The 15,013-nt window shown below is 42.0% G+C and overlaps 1 protein-coding gene across 2 annotated transcripts in view; it reads right to left on the reverse strand.

Moving 5' to 3' along the window:
- ZDHHC7 (zDHHC palmitoyltransferase 7) overlaps positions 1-15,013 on the reverse strand; it is a 335,738-nt gene that overhangs the window by 139,516 nt on the left and 181,209 nt on the right. For both annotated transcript variants that reach the window (XM_085637984.1, XM_085637985.1), the window contains one exon: positions 12,445-12,767. In XM_085637984.1, coding sequence (XP_085494110.1) covers positions 12,445-12,750 — 306 coding nt within the window. In that variant the 5' untranslated portion in view covers positions 12,751-12,767. The remainder of the gene's footprint in view (positions 1-12,444; positions 12,768-15,013) is intronic.

The following is a 15,013-nucleotide window of genomic DNA, read 5'->3' on the forward strand; positions in this document are numbered from 1 at the left end:
CGATAAGGAACTATTTGAATTTTTATAAGTCAATGTTGTATGTATAATGAGAAATAATCATAAGCTCCTGTTCTGGGGTATTATTTTACCGATGTTTAACATGATTGTTAATGATTACAATGGAATATGTATTGACGTAGCAACTTTAGTTTGTTTAGCTTGTATGCATCTCAGAACAGTATTTTTTATATATGATGTGGCTCCAGGATTCCTATTCCATATGACCTGCTGCTATCTGTCCTTTCTATCTCTGATTTCGAATAACTCATTACATAACATTATGCTTTCTCGCCTTTCTAAACATCACTGTGGTTATAAGGTCTGGTTTCTCTATGATAAATAAGTGTATTTATAACACTTGACAGTCGCAATTTCATTTAAGAGATTTGGGACGATACTAGATATACGACAGACTCAAGACATAATATACACATTCGATCGTTCCAAGATGGCCGCCAGGGCATGAATACTAACTTCGACTACCTCATTCGTAAGTCCACTTTCCATTTTGATGACCTCATGCTCTACATACGTTTCTACAATGGCGGGAAGCACTCGGATTTCAAACGCCCAGAAAATGTGGGAGAATTAGTTACGTGAACGAGGTGAGTGCGCTATGGGTTTTGTCTAGGTTACTATTTTTCGCAACATGCTATTAAATCTAGTGGGACTAAGCGCGCTATAATGAGCAAGAGCACACTTCCGCACGCATTCGGATTTAAACTTAGAAGCTAGATGATGTTTGGGAATAATTAGGATACGTAGGACACATTGCGTATAATTGATGCGATGCGATGTTCTATACAACACGCTGCTTCTCAAACTTATTAGGTAAAGCGTAGGTCGTGAGTAACCCCCAATACGTACAAGTAAATGATCAGTGCTGACGTAATGGTCACTATTAGACCACAACACGTATTTACGTTTTTTGAATACTTAACCAAGGCATTATAGAATTGTTTTTCATATGGGAATGATCTTCATGGTACGTTATAGTGAATATTTGTTTTCACTATACTTTTGTTTCAGAGGGGACGGATCCTGGTCCTTCGTTATATTCTAAACATTACAGATACGGAAAAACACCGATAGTGTCTAACCCGTGGCACTTTATATGAATTATACGTGACCATTTGGTTGGGATTAGGTAAGCAACACTGAATGTCGCAATAGACGATGTGGTAAATACCATGTTAGTAATATTGCCAGTGGTCAAAGGATACATTTGTCTTCTAGGTGTAACTTCGAGTTATTTACACCAAAGACGAACGATACATTAAACTTGATTAGGTGAGATTTTATGACCTCATACAGCATGACTCGGAGCACTTTACGGTTATGCATTTTTCGTTGACTTGGTACTAAACATGGGCACACCCATTAACACTCACTGTTTTTATCGGTTGAATGCACATGATTAATTTCGGATACAGGACCGAGTGATTCAGCTGTTTTTTGGACTCTGACGTTCTATCCACTTGGGAAACCTTTCGGGATCTATCTCTCTATTAATCACCTAACTTAGGGGATTACTTTCTATCTCTTGGGGGGCCCTCTCCCTTGGAGCCTTGTTTCTTATTTGTTGGACTATATGATAGGTTTTTATGGTTGTCTGTATATGTGAAAATATGGATCTGTTTTGTACTAGCATGTATGGTATAACATAGCTGATAATATTGGTCATGTTTCTGCTTATACAGAGTATTAGACACCATGTTTTCTCTCTTTTTTCTTGTATATATGCAGCCTTGAGAAAGCCCGTTGGGCGAAACGCGCGTCGGCTGCGCTGTGAAAATTGGATACGCATATGATTATTAACGAATAAATATAACATATCCAGTTATATCAAGAACGGATATCGATGGTGTTCTTTGTATGAATTTTTACAACTTTTGGACTACACCCGGAGATAAGATTGCCTTAGGGGTGCAGGTTACTTTTGGGGTGTGCTGCATTGCCTTTTTGATAAAGTATATTTAAACACTTGGCCTTTATTCTTTAACCTAGATGAATTTAGAGGTAACTCACACTGCAAAGTTGCCCTATGAAAGCCTCCTGACTCACTGATTAGTAATCAAAATAGCACTGTCAGGCATGCAAATATCAAAGATGATTAATCTTGTTTGCACCTCAGAAGCATGCGGGCACAGATGACAAGGCATTCCATGGGTACCGGTCAAGCAGCTTCTCGATTTCTGCCACCCAGACATTAGGGAAAAAATGAATCAGATGCCAGATCACGCTCCAGAGGCAATGAGAGGAGATGCCGTGAGGATTCCTGGGCCCCAGCCAATCATGGTGTTTCTCTCAATTTCTGCCGCTCAGACAATTCAAAAACAAGAAGCAAAAGACAAACCCGGGCACATTATTACCTACAAGCCTGAATTAAAAACCCGGCCAATTTTCGCTCACCTTCCCTCCACCAAGTCCCCGTTGCTCCTGGGTGTCCTACTCTCAGGAAGCTTAAGCTATCTTAGCCAAGGATTTCGAGCAACCGGAGGACTAGATCAGAACATAACTAGACTCCTGAACTCCAAACAAATCAAAGGAGCTGGTGAAAATATCCTGCATAAAGATAGCTAAAAAATATTGAACAGCTTCCACACTCTATGAACAGTTTTATATAGACCTGTGTGTAGTAGGCAATTTATTGAATTTCGTACTTCATGGAGCACAAAGTTCCCAGAATGTGTACAAGCATACTTGAAAATTCAACGACTCCCTGCAGATTGATGTCTCAACCATGAAACTCATGGAGTTATTTAAGCAACACCACTCTGGGGTCCTGATTCCTAAAAGGCCAGGGGGGCTTCCTGGACAGGAGAAAGCAGCTTACATTGGGTTTGTGGTTTGTCATTAACAGTGGAAAAATATGATGACAGCCCGCTTGGTTGCCTCAATCTATTTTCTTTCTATGTCACTCACCAAAAAAAGGACATGGAGTCCTGATTTATCATCATCCTGCCCTAGATATAAAATATAAACTGCCAACCAAATGCGCACGTTTGGCACTTACCCCGCGGTTGTTTAGGAGTCCTTCTGTGCAACTTCCAGGATTGAGAAACACAGAAGAGCGTGGCCCTACCAAAACAAGGTAAAATGGCCGCTGCTCCCGGCCCTGCACAGTAGTGGGAAAGGGAACAGTGCAGCAGTGGGGCATTTTATTATTTTTTTTTAAAATGTGTGTTTTGCAATGAGAAGGTGCCAAACATTATTTAACAAGAACTGGCAAAGCCAATAGGTATGTGCCAACAAATGCAAATAGGGGCATTCGCAAACGCGCTGTATCACATTAAGCCTGCCTCATTTAAATGGTTGGAAAAAGTGGCAAAGGAAAGGATTGCTTTCTTTACATAATGGATATAGGAGATCAGGAATTCAATACGAGAAAAAACATGATGACGGAGTTTATTTTCCTATGTAAAATAGTCGCTCCTGCCTGCCACTGGAAGCACTTACAGGAAGGCGCTATAACGTTACAGCAAACAGTTAATAACAAGCATTGGCATAGCCAATAGGTCTCGCCTTTGGGACCTTATAAGTGTTTAGACATGCAACAGTTGCATAACTAAATACTTATAAGGTCCCAAAAGCGAGACCTATTGGCTATGCAATGCGGCACTGCGGCCGCGAAAGTTAAAGTGATCGCGATCACGATCAAACATCAAAGCGGCCGTGAAAGTAATCGCGGTGCGGCACGCCGCCCGCGCACATGCACTGTAGCTCTAGGCTGGCCTGGTAGCACTTTTTGGAGCCCTCTCAAAAGTCTCGCCAGACCAGCGCATGCGCTGGGTCAGGCGAGACCTAAAAAGCATGAGGCTAGGGGCTGATACACGTCTGGCTGGACCCAAAGCCCACTCTATGTATATGTTGGTAATATGTCATGCAGTCATAATAACAACTTGACGGCGTTGAGGGGTGTGGGCGTTCATAAATTCACATAGCCTTAATTCTGGACACAAATGCACTCACACACTCCTACAATTAAAAAAAAGTGTAAATCAACCTCCTGTAAAGTCCAATACATACGTTCCTGCAGTGTTTCGATTCTTATTGGTGCAATGTGCATGTAGTGGCCCTTGTTGCATCAGCTACAGTGCAGTACAGAGGAGTACATGCGTGGAGTTTGCATTTGGATTTACTTGTACACGGTTTAACCAATGAGAACAGTCACAACAGCTCAGCATCAGCTCTCGGGCATCTCAGACTAGACTGCTCGCTAATCACTGTCTGAGCTGGTGATGCAAAGTAGGTAATTACGCAGTGACATTTCACATGACACTGCGGTTTCTGCAGGCAGGCGCCTAGGGCTCAAACACCAGCAAACTCGCTGCAAGTTGTCGCCGCCGATCTCCTGCTCAGAGAGAGGCTTTTACTGTTGAAGGGAGGGACTAACACTCGTGGAAGCCAGGGCTGCAGCGGCTAAAATTAGATTCATCGAAACATTCAGAGATTAGAGACGCTCTATAAAGACTGCGGGGGGGGGGGGGGGGGGGGGAAGCAACAGGGAAGGGGGGGGAAGCAACAGGGAAGGGGGGAAAGCAACAGGGAAGGACGGCAGAGTAAAATAGTAAACAAATAAAACATACTACGCCCTTCCCGTAAGATGGTTTTCAACTGCTGCCGCCTACAGAAACTCAAGAAGAAACATTGTACCCCTAACCGTCATATATAATACATGGGAACTTGTAAACACTATATAAAACGCCCTTACTGCAGTTTACCCCTAATGTAATAATGTATAACATTTGAGTTTCGATGTAAATTATTGCTCGCAGAGTCGGCACACAGTGGTACAAAACACACCCGGGCCCGTATCATGATGGGTCAAAGGACTGTTTATTGGGGGGAGGAGGGGGGGGGGGGGGGTCTGTAGTACAAACACATAACTCGGAATTTCTCCGAGGTAACTTATGAACTTTAAACACATCAGGTAGGAAACAGAGAGGCAGTCCCTTCTAGCTGTTCTCCACTTGTTCTGCTGGAAATTCATGAATTAACTCCGAGAAATTCGGAATTCTGTTTGTAAATTCCAGATCCCTCGAACGGAAAAAACAGGCGCTCGGCTCATCATATGGCACGGCCCCTGGTGCATAGCACACTCAGCCATTTCGGCCTTTGTATGCTGACAGGACACTAAACTTACTTAATCCTACGTAGACAAAATTCTGTTAATCGTTCAGCAAAATAAACTGGCCCCCAACTTGACTCAACATGGCTCAACATTTTTAATGACTCCATTGGCCAGGGCATAGTACTAGGCAGCAGGACTAGCGACAGACAATCCCAATAATGAAAGACACTCAAAAAGTCTTCACGTTTTAGATAAAGTATCAGAAACTAAAACTACATCTTGAACAAATAAACTCTTATGTGCCCTCCATTTACATTTCAGTTGAGTGATGCCCTAACACTTTGAGCAAAGCGGAGTCAATTCTCTTCGTCGTGCCTTACATCTCCGTGGGATTTAACACTGCAGGCCTACAATAGCCTGCAAAATATAGTTGGCACCGACTCTGTGCTAAAATGAACTTTGAATTATCTACGAGACTGCAAAATGGAAAAAATCACACGGACGGTCATAGTTCTACTTCATGCCCTATGTCTCGCAATGGGCGCCAAGGTTCCATCCGCGCTCCTCTACTGGTTAATATGTACATGCATCCCTTGAGTAACCTTTTATATAAACTCAGTATTTACTACATTACAATATGCTAGTTACACTCTGCTCCAGCATAGGGTAAACTGCCTGCGAGGTATGTCATTTCTTGCAAAAACCCTCAAGCAAATCAAGTCCTCGAGGTCCCAATGAAACATCAAACTACATGCTCCAAAACTCAATTCGGACTAAGAGCCCCTTTGTGGGTCATTTTATGACACGAAACTGGCTAGGCTCACTGGATGGATTAGGTGTAAAACCAGTACTGGTGAAAATGGCGGTCCTCTGGAATCCATTCTCGATAGGAGACCGTACATGGATGGTCAACTAACAAATATCACCAAAGCAGCACAACTCCAACTAAAGATGTTAAGAAGAATAAAAGAGGGTCATGCCTATACAAGATTCTTCTCCTTGAGCGCGACACGGAAGGACGCGCACGACCAGATCCTGGTAAGGACTGCAATGATTTAGAAATTACACATCCTTTTAGATACGCGTTTCGCATCCCTAGTCCCTGTAATTGATGATCCCCTTAATTTAATGTTTTTGCAGTAAATCGATTGACTGGCCACTGCAGCCCTTAAAGAAATTAACCCAGGTTGGTTAAATAAAAATTACTCTCTTTCAGTTTTAAGCGCCTAAACCTACAACTAGAATCTGATCCAATTATTATTTAATCTTTTAGGCTAACTGTGGCTGATGCTCACAAACCACAACATGAATCACATGTCCATCGCAGAGACTTCATAGCAATCTGCGCCTTGGTAAGCCCAATTAGACTTAGAACAATTGTCCTTTGTTCTAATTTTTATCACACACCTGACTTCCAAATCATCCTACAGGCTGTACCACCAACCCCCCCCCCCCCCCTGTGCTGAGGAAGACCCACCTAGACGCTGATCACAAATTGCGCTACACTTTGGGTCGAAACGTCGACACATCTCATATGTCAGCACAGTGCCCATGATTATAGTGTAACCCTTAAATGGACCCTGGGACATATGTGCTAAAATTGTAAAGACAAGCAATTAATTTACTTTCCCTGCTTACTGCACATTCATTTTTTGTTTTGTACATAGTGTTTTGTCCGTATCACTTAACACCACATGTCACCACAGTCACTTGATTATTTTGTGTCCAATCAAATATGTATATTGTCACAGCCTTGAATATTTGATATAACCTTAAATATACGATTTAAACCTTACTCCGGTGTGTGCTATACTTCTCTTTCCCTAAACATTTTTGAAACTGTTACAAGTAAATTGTCTCTTGAACTTTGCAAAGAAATTGAAATACCCGACAGAACCATTTGTTTAAATATACAAGACTGAGGATAAGTAGATAAACCCCAGGAGTTCAAAAGAATCAATTCACAGCAACTCTTTTTTGTTGCAGTTTTATATAGTGCGAACTCGACCCAAAGGGATTGGAACGCTTTACAAGAGCACCAGTTACATTACAGAAGGAAACATTCATTTTTTGGTAGCCACGAGGAGATTACATAATTTGTGCAGAATCACAGGATGTTGAGCCGACACGGAGATTCGAACCTGGCTCCCCAGTTCCAAAGTCGGCAGCTCTGACCCTCAAAGCACATCCATTCATCGGCTTGTTTAGTGGCAGGACCCACGAACAAGGACAAGATCACCTCTGTAAATAATCACTATTCACTCACTGTTAAAGAAAGATGTTGCTTCAAACTCACTTGCATTACATACAGTGCAGATCCCCTACACATGGCAACCTACTTCTTAAAAAAAACTTTCAAGAAATCAGAGGCAAGGCAAGGTCCTCTTTTAGGAAATCCATGTACCGCCAATGAAAGCACCTACTTTAACCTAATAAAATATAAGCTGGATAATTTGCAACCAAGAGAACACAAACATTATTTCTCCTCCAACATGGTCAACATGCCTGATGCTGAAACTAAGGAGCGTCTCACCTTTACTGGGCCGAATGCACTAGATTTCATTTCACGCTTCATATTTAACGTTCATGCACTGCAAGCTTGACTCTCAACAGGCATAGCGTCTCTACTGACCAGCCACTAGTGTGTGAATGATATATGTGCCGTTATGCATTCAAGCTGTTTTGCCCCATCTGACCCAATGGAATAACTCACACCTTGCAGAAAGCTGTAGGGTACATAACCAATCCACATGGCTGAATTCAAATGTAAAACTAAGGCATCACTTATTTTCCCTGGGCAGTTAATGCTGACATCTACTTTCGAGACAGATTTTGGTATTTCATATGAAGTATTTTTCAATCACTTACAAATTAGAGGAAGCCTCAATCTTATTAAAACCAAGTTAATGCCAAATCATTGCTTGGCTATCTTTCCTCTGTTCTTAGATGTTGGCCGCACTTGCGCCTCGCACAGGGAAACGCTGTGGAGGGGGGTGAGGCAGGGTAGGGAGTAGTGGAATTCAACATAAGACGGGAATATGACAAGTAAATAAACAAATAAATAAAACTACTTACCTAGGGCTCAGAGTATCGCCGAGTCAGCATTTTTATTTACTTTTCAATTTCCCGTTGTCTGTCGAATTCCACTACCCACCACCCCGTCCCGCCAAAGTCCAGCCTCACCACCCCACAGCGTTTACATGTGCGAGCCACCACTGGTTACCCATATGAAAATATCCACACACGATCAAGTTTGGTGGCCTCAGTGCGTACAAGTGCCTCTGTGTTTGACTCAATGATCGGCCAGGCTATTTAAGGAGGTTACTACAGAGCTGCTAAAATGATCCTTAGCTATGGGGTGTTCAGGGACCATCATCATGCCAAATCTAGATTACATCGTTATCACAATTTATTTGATTTCTAAGTCACTCCAAAAAAGATAACCAAATGGAAACCTGATTTATCACCATTTTGTCTTCGATATAAAATGCAAGCTGCAAACAAAATTCCTATATTTGCCCTGCAGGCCGTTCTTCTTTTTTTGGATCTAGGCGTACATAGAATCACTGATGAAATTGGGTTACCAGAATGCTATGATGTCACCTTAATTATGAAGGAAGTGAGAACTGAAGTTACATGCAAATTTGTTCACCCTGCAATTTTGATTTCATGTTTGCCTCCGTCTAGATACTGAAAGGGTTCCTCCCATCCACGACTGGGTCCAAGAAATACTCGATATATTATTTTGAAAAAAAAAAGTGTATGACACAAAGAAATAATTAGTTCAACCAAGTTTAGGGACATTTTGACATTAAAGAACTCTAAATGGCAGCTAAAGGAGTCCACATTTCGCTCTGTTAGTAGTGTAACTTACTTTGAGTTGTGCTTGGTTTATGTTTAAAACCTAATTACGGCATAACAACAAAAAAGCAAAAACAAAAAAAGAAGTTCAGGAAAGAAAGTGAAAAGGAGAGTTGCAAAAGTAAGGAAAGCGACAGATGAAGAGGATAAGGCAAGGAGAGAGAAAGTAAAATAGTAGGGAAGAAGAAAGGGGAAACGTTGAAAATGGGTAGGATAGATAAATATACAGAATGAAAGCAAAGAGTGAAACAATTTATTGATTTTTGTTTTTTTCTAGTTTTATATAGCGCAAACATGACCCTAACAGGTATCAGAGACCTGTAAATATGGGCATCAAGTCATACAACAGCGGTAAAATAGAAAAACAAGTGACAATCTGCCTGTGTATTTACAGTGTTCAAGCCATTGATTAATCTCAGGCAGTCATCATTTCTTGGTCTGCTGTGATCTACAGACCAATATTGCCTCAATAAGTGGGGAGTGGTAGAAAAGGAGGGATCATCAATATGAGAGGGTGATCTGGGTCATTGAGCGTAGGTTCCTGAGTTGCCAAGACCTGTGGGGACAGCAGGCAGCCACGGAGATATGATGCAGGAGGGAGGGGAAGACACCAGTGTTTCAACCCCCTAGTAGTGGGAAGGACCATGACTTTGAGAGGAGATTAATGCATTGTTAAGCTATGTGCTTTTGATCTTCTAGAAAATTAGGTCAAAGCTTTTTCGATTGCAATGAATCGATTGGGAATGTTTCCATTGTTGTATAGGGTGATGGTTACCTCGGCATTGAAATCAGTTGAAGGTGCTGTGGAGATACGAAGCCCATGTGGTTTTCTCCTTGAAGTAATAATCTGGAGTGCTGCAGCAATAGCTTTCCTCCGTTGTTCTCTTCTATTGGTGAAGAAGAGTAAATCTGTAACCACCGATCCTTTATTAGTAAAATGATAGGAGTCGGGTATGAGAGTTTCATAGCTTCATTTTAGAAGATTGTGCTTGAAACGTTTGGTTGAGCTCTTAGATAGATTGGAGTGGTAGACTATTTTACATGAATTATGTCGTCTCACTATCACTAGAGCTTGGGATATTAGGTTCCATGTTAACAGTGATGAATTGAGACTTGAAACTTGAAAGAGGTGGAAAAAATTGATCCAAGTTCCCTCTAAAGATGGCCACTCCAGAGACAATGATGTGTGGAGTCCTTTTATTTTAAGCAAATACTTTAGGCACACCAAGTCCTTTTTTATTGCGTATGGTAATGTACAGCAAGTCCTATTTCAGTGTCAATGGATGAGGAGCAAGTCCTATCTCAGGGTCCATTGATGTGGAATTGCCACCATCTTGAGGAAGTAGTCATCACTGCAACCACATAAAGGAGAAACCTACAAAATGACACTATTGCAACAGGACAAGTAGAACTCTAACCAATCCAAAAGACAAAAAGAAAAAGCGAGAAGAACGAAGAAAGAAAGGCAGAGAGAACATGAACAAAAAGGAATTAATGACACTGAAGGAAATGGAATGAACAAATAATTAATAGACGTGGTGTAATGGCTAGGTTCAGTACTTTGTAACCTCTAACCAGAAGATCTCTGTCAAAACTACATAAAATCAGCTCTAGTGCAAAAATGGAGCAAACTGTTATTTACACCACTTTTAATGGGTATGCTAATATAAGAAGTTGCAGAAAGGGTTTGTTCAATTCCATATTCTTTTCAAATTTTTGCAGTCAACTAAAAAATTGAACACAGTTCATTCGACCAGTTTTACTATGTTTGCATGGAAAGAAATGGAAATTAATCATTTTCTCCACATCTAAGATGTGAAAGATAAAAGCAAAGTCTGAAAACAAAAATGAATTTACTGTTTTATGCTACAAGATCAGTTGGTTTCATTTTTGCCAATGAAAAGTTTATGTAATCTGACCCATGTTCTAATTCTGGTTTCCCAATTAATAAAAACTGTGTGATAGACAAAATACTTAAACTTTCTGCTCTGTCAAATTCAGACTCATCTAGAAACAGGTTGACCACCAAAACAAAGTGCTATATTAAAGACAATTTACCCCCAAAATATTACTAGCATGAACCTCATATTATGGTACATCATGTATTATTTGCTCCTCTTAAGAACGTTTTGCTTATGTCAAACTGAAAGGGGAGGAGGGTCCTTTACTCTTTGGCATTGTCAAAGTCGTGAAAAAAGAAAATACCTGTAAACATTGAAAACGAAAATCTGAGCAGGCTTCGGTTTACTGTTTTACTCAAGACATATCTTATGCCAACGTTTCCATATGAAAATCAGATTCTATCAACTACTCATATCATACTAAACATCAATGGTGTATCAACCACAATCTGAAGATCAATGTCCAATCTATGCGATCGCCTTTATGGACAAATTAAATTACATTTTGTGATATATCTCAAATACTCACTGTTATCTGAGACAGGTGTCAACTTCTTTAAACATTTGTACATATAGGGAAACTATTTATTTAATGAGCTTCGTGACCTAGTATCGCATTTATCACCATTTGCTTATAACAAAGTAATCAAGCCAAAGGAAGATGTAGAGGTTTGCCCAGTAATACTCTTCAAATAAGTCAAACAAAATGTCAAATATCATGTAAAGTGCAAAACAGAATGTAAACTGACAGAATACTGCAAAACAAAAGAAACGTTAGGATCAGGGAATATGTAAAGTGAATTATAAAGAGCAGTATAGAGTTGTCAATATTTATTTCCATCAAAGGTATCAATGAGACATTTAACCCCCCCTGTAAATGAGGCCAGAGAAAAGGGAATACTAAAAACAGCGCGTGTTTAACGAACAAGGATGACATCTAACACCAATAGAAGACTAACTTCAACCAGGGAGTAGAAAGGACAGCTAAAGGATGGCAAAAATGCCAAGTGAAGCATCTGGTAATCAGTGAATAGAGGGGATGGGTGCCATCAAGGGCTACCTGATTAGCCTCTCACACCTTTCTGCAAGTAAGTAGGCCTTGGAGCTGCTGCTCTATCCCCAGTTGGATGCTCTTCTTCACAAGAGCTGCAGATAACATTCTTAGAGAAGACAAAGATAGTTAGGAGGAGGGTACAGTGATCGATCCACTAGAGTGTTGTGGTCAAGGGTGCAAGCTTGTCATATCCCACAGACGCTACAGCACTCATTTTGAGGTGCATTTACATTAGTGGAGGAAGGGATTTGTTGCCTTATGGTGCTCAGTGGCAGAAGGCTAGGTATCCTCACATCCCCCAATCAGTGGTGACACCTGTGAACACTCGAAGGAATGGGGACCACAGATCCACCAAGACATGTTGAGGTTTTTTGCAAGAAGGGAACTACATTCAACGTTTAACTACAATGAGAAATTGCAGGTAATCTGTAATATTTCTTGATCACAACACTATCAGTGTCTGTGACAATGCATTTAACACTCCTAAATATATGACAATTGTTTCCTAATTCATGTTTGATAAAAGCATGCAAAAACAATGAATTTGCACTTACTGGGTCAGTTAGCATAGTCCTCATATGTGATGCCAGGGCCAGAACTCCCAAACAGTTAAAAATAACCCCATTGATAACCGAGTACCAAAAGTCTTTGGATGGCAGCAACATGACAACAGTTACAACAAAGTCTGCATATAGAACCAGCATCCAAGTCATTACGGCACAGACCATGCCACATCCGTCTCGAATAAACCAAACCCTCTCCGTCATATCCGCTTCCAGCGGTGATGAATCATAATTGTCATTTTCTGGAAGAAGGGGATGGTGCTCAACATCTCGGAACCTGTGGCCAGACGACTGCATGATTTTCCACACTGGTTCTGAAGCATAAAAGAAAAGCAAGGAGACATTAAAGAATTGCAAACAATAATCCAAATATAATCAATTTACTTTGAAAAAAACAGCCAATGGAAGCACACCACCAGGTATTGATGTGGAGGGACAGGGTAACTTAGGCCTCAGTCATGGATGTGCTGGGAGGGATCCTGCATTACACACTTATCTCAAAACTCTTAAAAAGAGTCAGAAATATATTAATGATCAAATTACTTACCTACTGTAACGATGTATCTGTAAGAGATATGTTAGTTATAGATTCCTTACCTTAGAATTCCCCCAGGCATCCGACTGGATCAGGAGAATTTTTTCTTAGCAGTAGCCCTGCGCCTCGGTAGGTGTTCTCGGTCGACTCCGCATCAGTCATTGGCATCGTGTCCCCCAGAATGATGTCGCAGAGTCTACATAGACGCAGCCCGTGCGTGCAGACGTCAGTTCTGACTCGGCTTTCCATGCCAGAAGAGACGAGCCATGCAAGACACTGCCCACTGATGCGCTTAACTAGGGCCCTGCAAGGGAGTATATATCCCTAGAAGTCAGTTCGCAGAGCAGGAAGGATGGGTGGGGCGGTAGGGAATCTATAACTAACATATGTCTCTTACAGATACATCGTAACCGAAGGTAAGTAACTTGTTCATCTGAAAAAGACTGTTAGTTATAGATTCCTTACCTTAGAATAGATACCCCAGCAATACCAACGCTGGAGCGTCTTCGAACTGAGTTCATACCAGAAAGTCCTGGAGGACAGAACGGGCAAAATAGCCATCTCTCCGGACTTGACTGTACAGGCAGTAATGCCTGGTGAACATGTGCAAGGATGCCCATATGGCTGCCTGACAGATGGAAGGGAGTGGAACTCCAAAAGCAAGAGCAGTGGTGGCCGCCGTGGCTCTTGTAGAACGAGTATGGAGCCCCACTGGAGGATCCTTTTTCACCAAAGCGTAGCAGATTTTATTTTACAAAGGACAACCCATCTAGAGATGGGCTGCTTTTAAACAGCCCGACCTTTCTTGACACCCACATAGTCAGCAAAGAGTTGATCTTACACCTAGAAATCTTTTGTGGGATCAAGATAGAAAGATAGCGCACGCTTGGGGTCCAGACAGTGGAGTCTCTCCTCCTCTTTGGAAGGTTGCGTAGGTGGGAAAAAAGTGGGCAATGTAATGGTTTGACCAATGTGAAAGGGCGTTACCACTTTGGAAAGTATTGAAGGCCTTGTTCTAAGCACCACTTTGTCCGGATGCACAGAGAAGAATAGGGGGTTAGAAGAAAGGGCTTGGAGCTCACTCATTCTGCGAGCAGAGGTGATGGCAACAAGGAAAGCTGTTTTCAGAGTGAGGAGCCCGAGAGGACGGTTGTTAAAAGGGTTGAAGGGAGCACACATAAGGTAGTTTAAGACCAGATTCAAATCCCATTGGGGTATTACGAAAGGAGAAGGAGGAAAGAGATGATGCCCTTAAAGAATCTCTGTACAATAGGAGACTTGGATAAAGATGGCTGATCAGGAAGGCAGAGATGGCCAAAAGATGGCACTTAAGAGTGCCCAGGGCAGAGCCCTGATAGGCCAAAGAAAGTATATACAACAGGACCTCTGGAAGAGGGGCAGAAAGGGAATCCACAGCCTTTGCTGTGCACCATGCCACAAACTTGTTCCATCGACTGGCGTATACAGTCTTAGTGGAGGGACACCTGGCTGCCAAGATGACGTTACAGACTTCGGAAGGAAGGTGAAAAGCTGTCAACTGTCGCCGCTCAACCTCCACACAAGGAGGTGGAGGCTGGACAGGTCCAGGGGAAGAACCCTCCCCTTCTGCTGCGATAGAATATCCTGCCGAAGAGGCAGTCTGACTGGAGGATCGATGGCCAAGCTCAGGAGCTATGGGTACCAGACTCTTTATGCCCAGTTCGGAGCCACAAGAATGACTTGGGCCCGGTTGCGCTTGATCTTCACCACTCTGGGCAGAAGTGGTACAGGTGGAAAGGCTTACAGGAGGCCGCAGTTCAACTCATGCCGAAAAACGTCAAAGAGTGAGAACCACCTTGGAAATTCCAATGCGCAGAATTGCTGACATTGCGTGTTCTCTCTGGTGGCGAACAGATCTAACAAAGGCTCTCCCCACCGCTGAAAGAGACCTTGCACCGCCTCAGACTGAAGACGTCATTCGTGATTCACCAGGCACCGGCGGGCAAGTTCGTCCGCCCTGGCGTTCAAAAAACCTGCTAGGTGTTG

The sequence above is a fragment of the Triturus cristatus genome, chromosome 12, assembly GCF_964204655.1.
Source record: "Triturus cristatus chromosome 12, aTriCri1.1, whole genome shotgun sequence".
Lineage (NCBI taxonomy): Eukaryota > Metazoa > Chordata > Amphibia > Caudata > Salamandridae > Triturus > Triturus cristatus.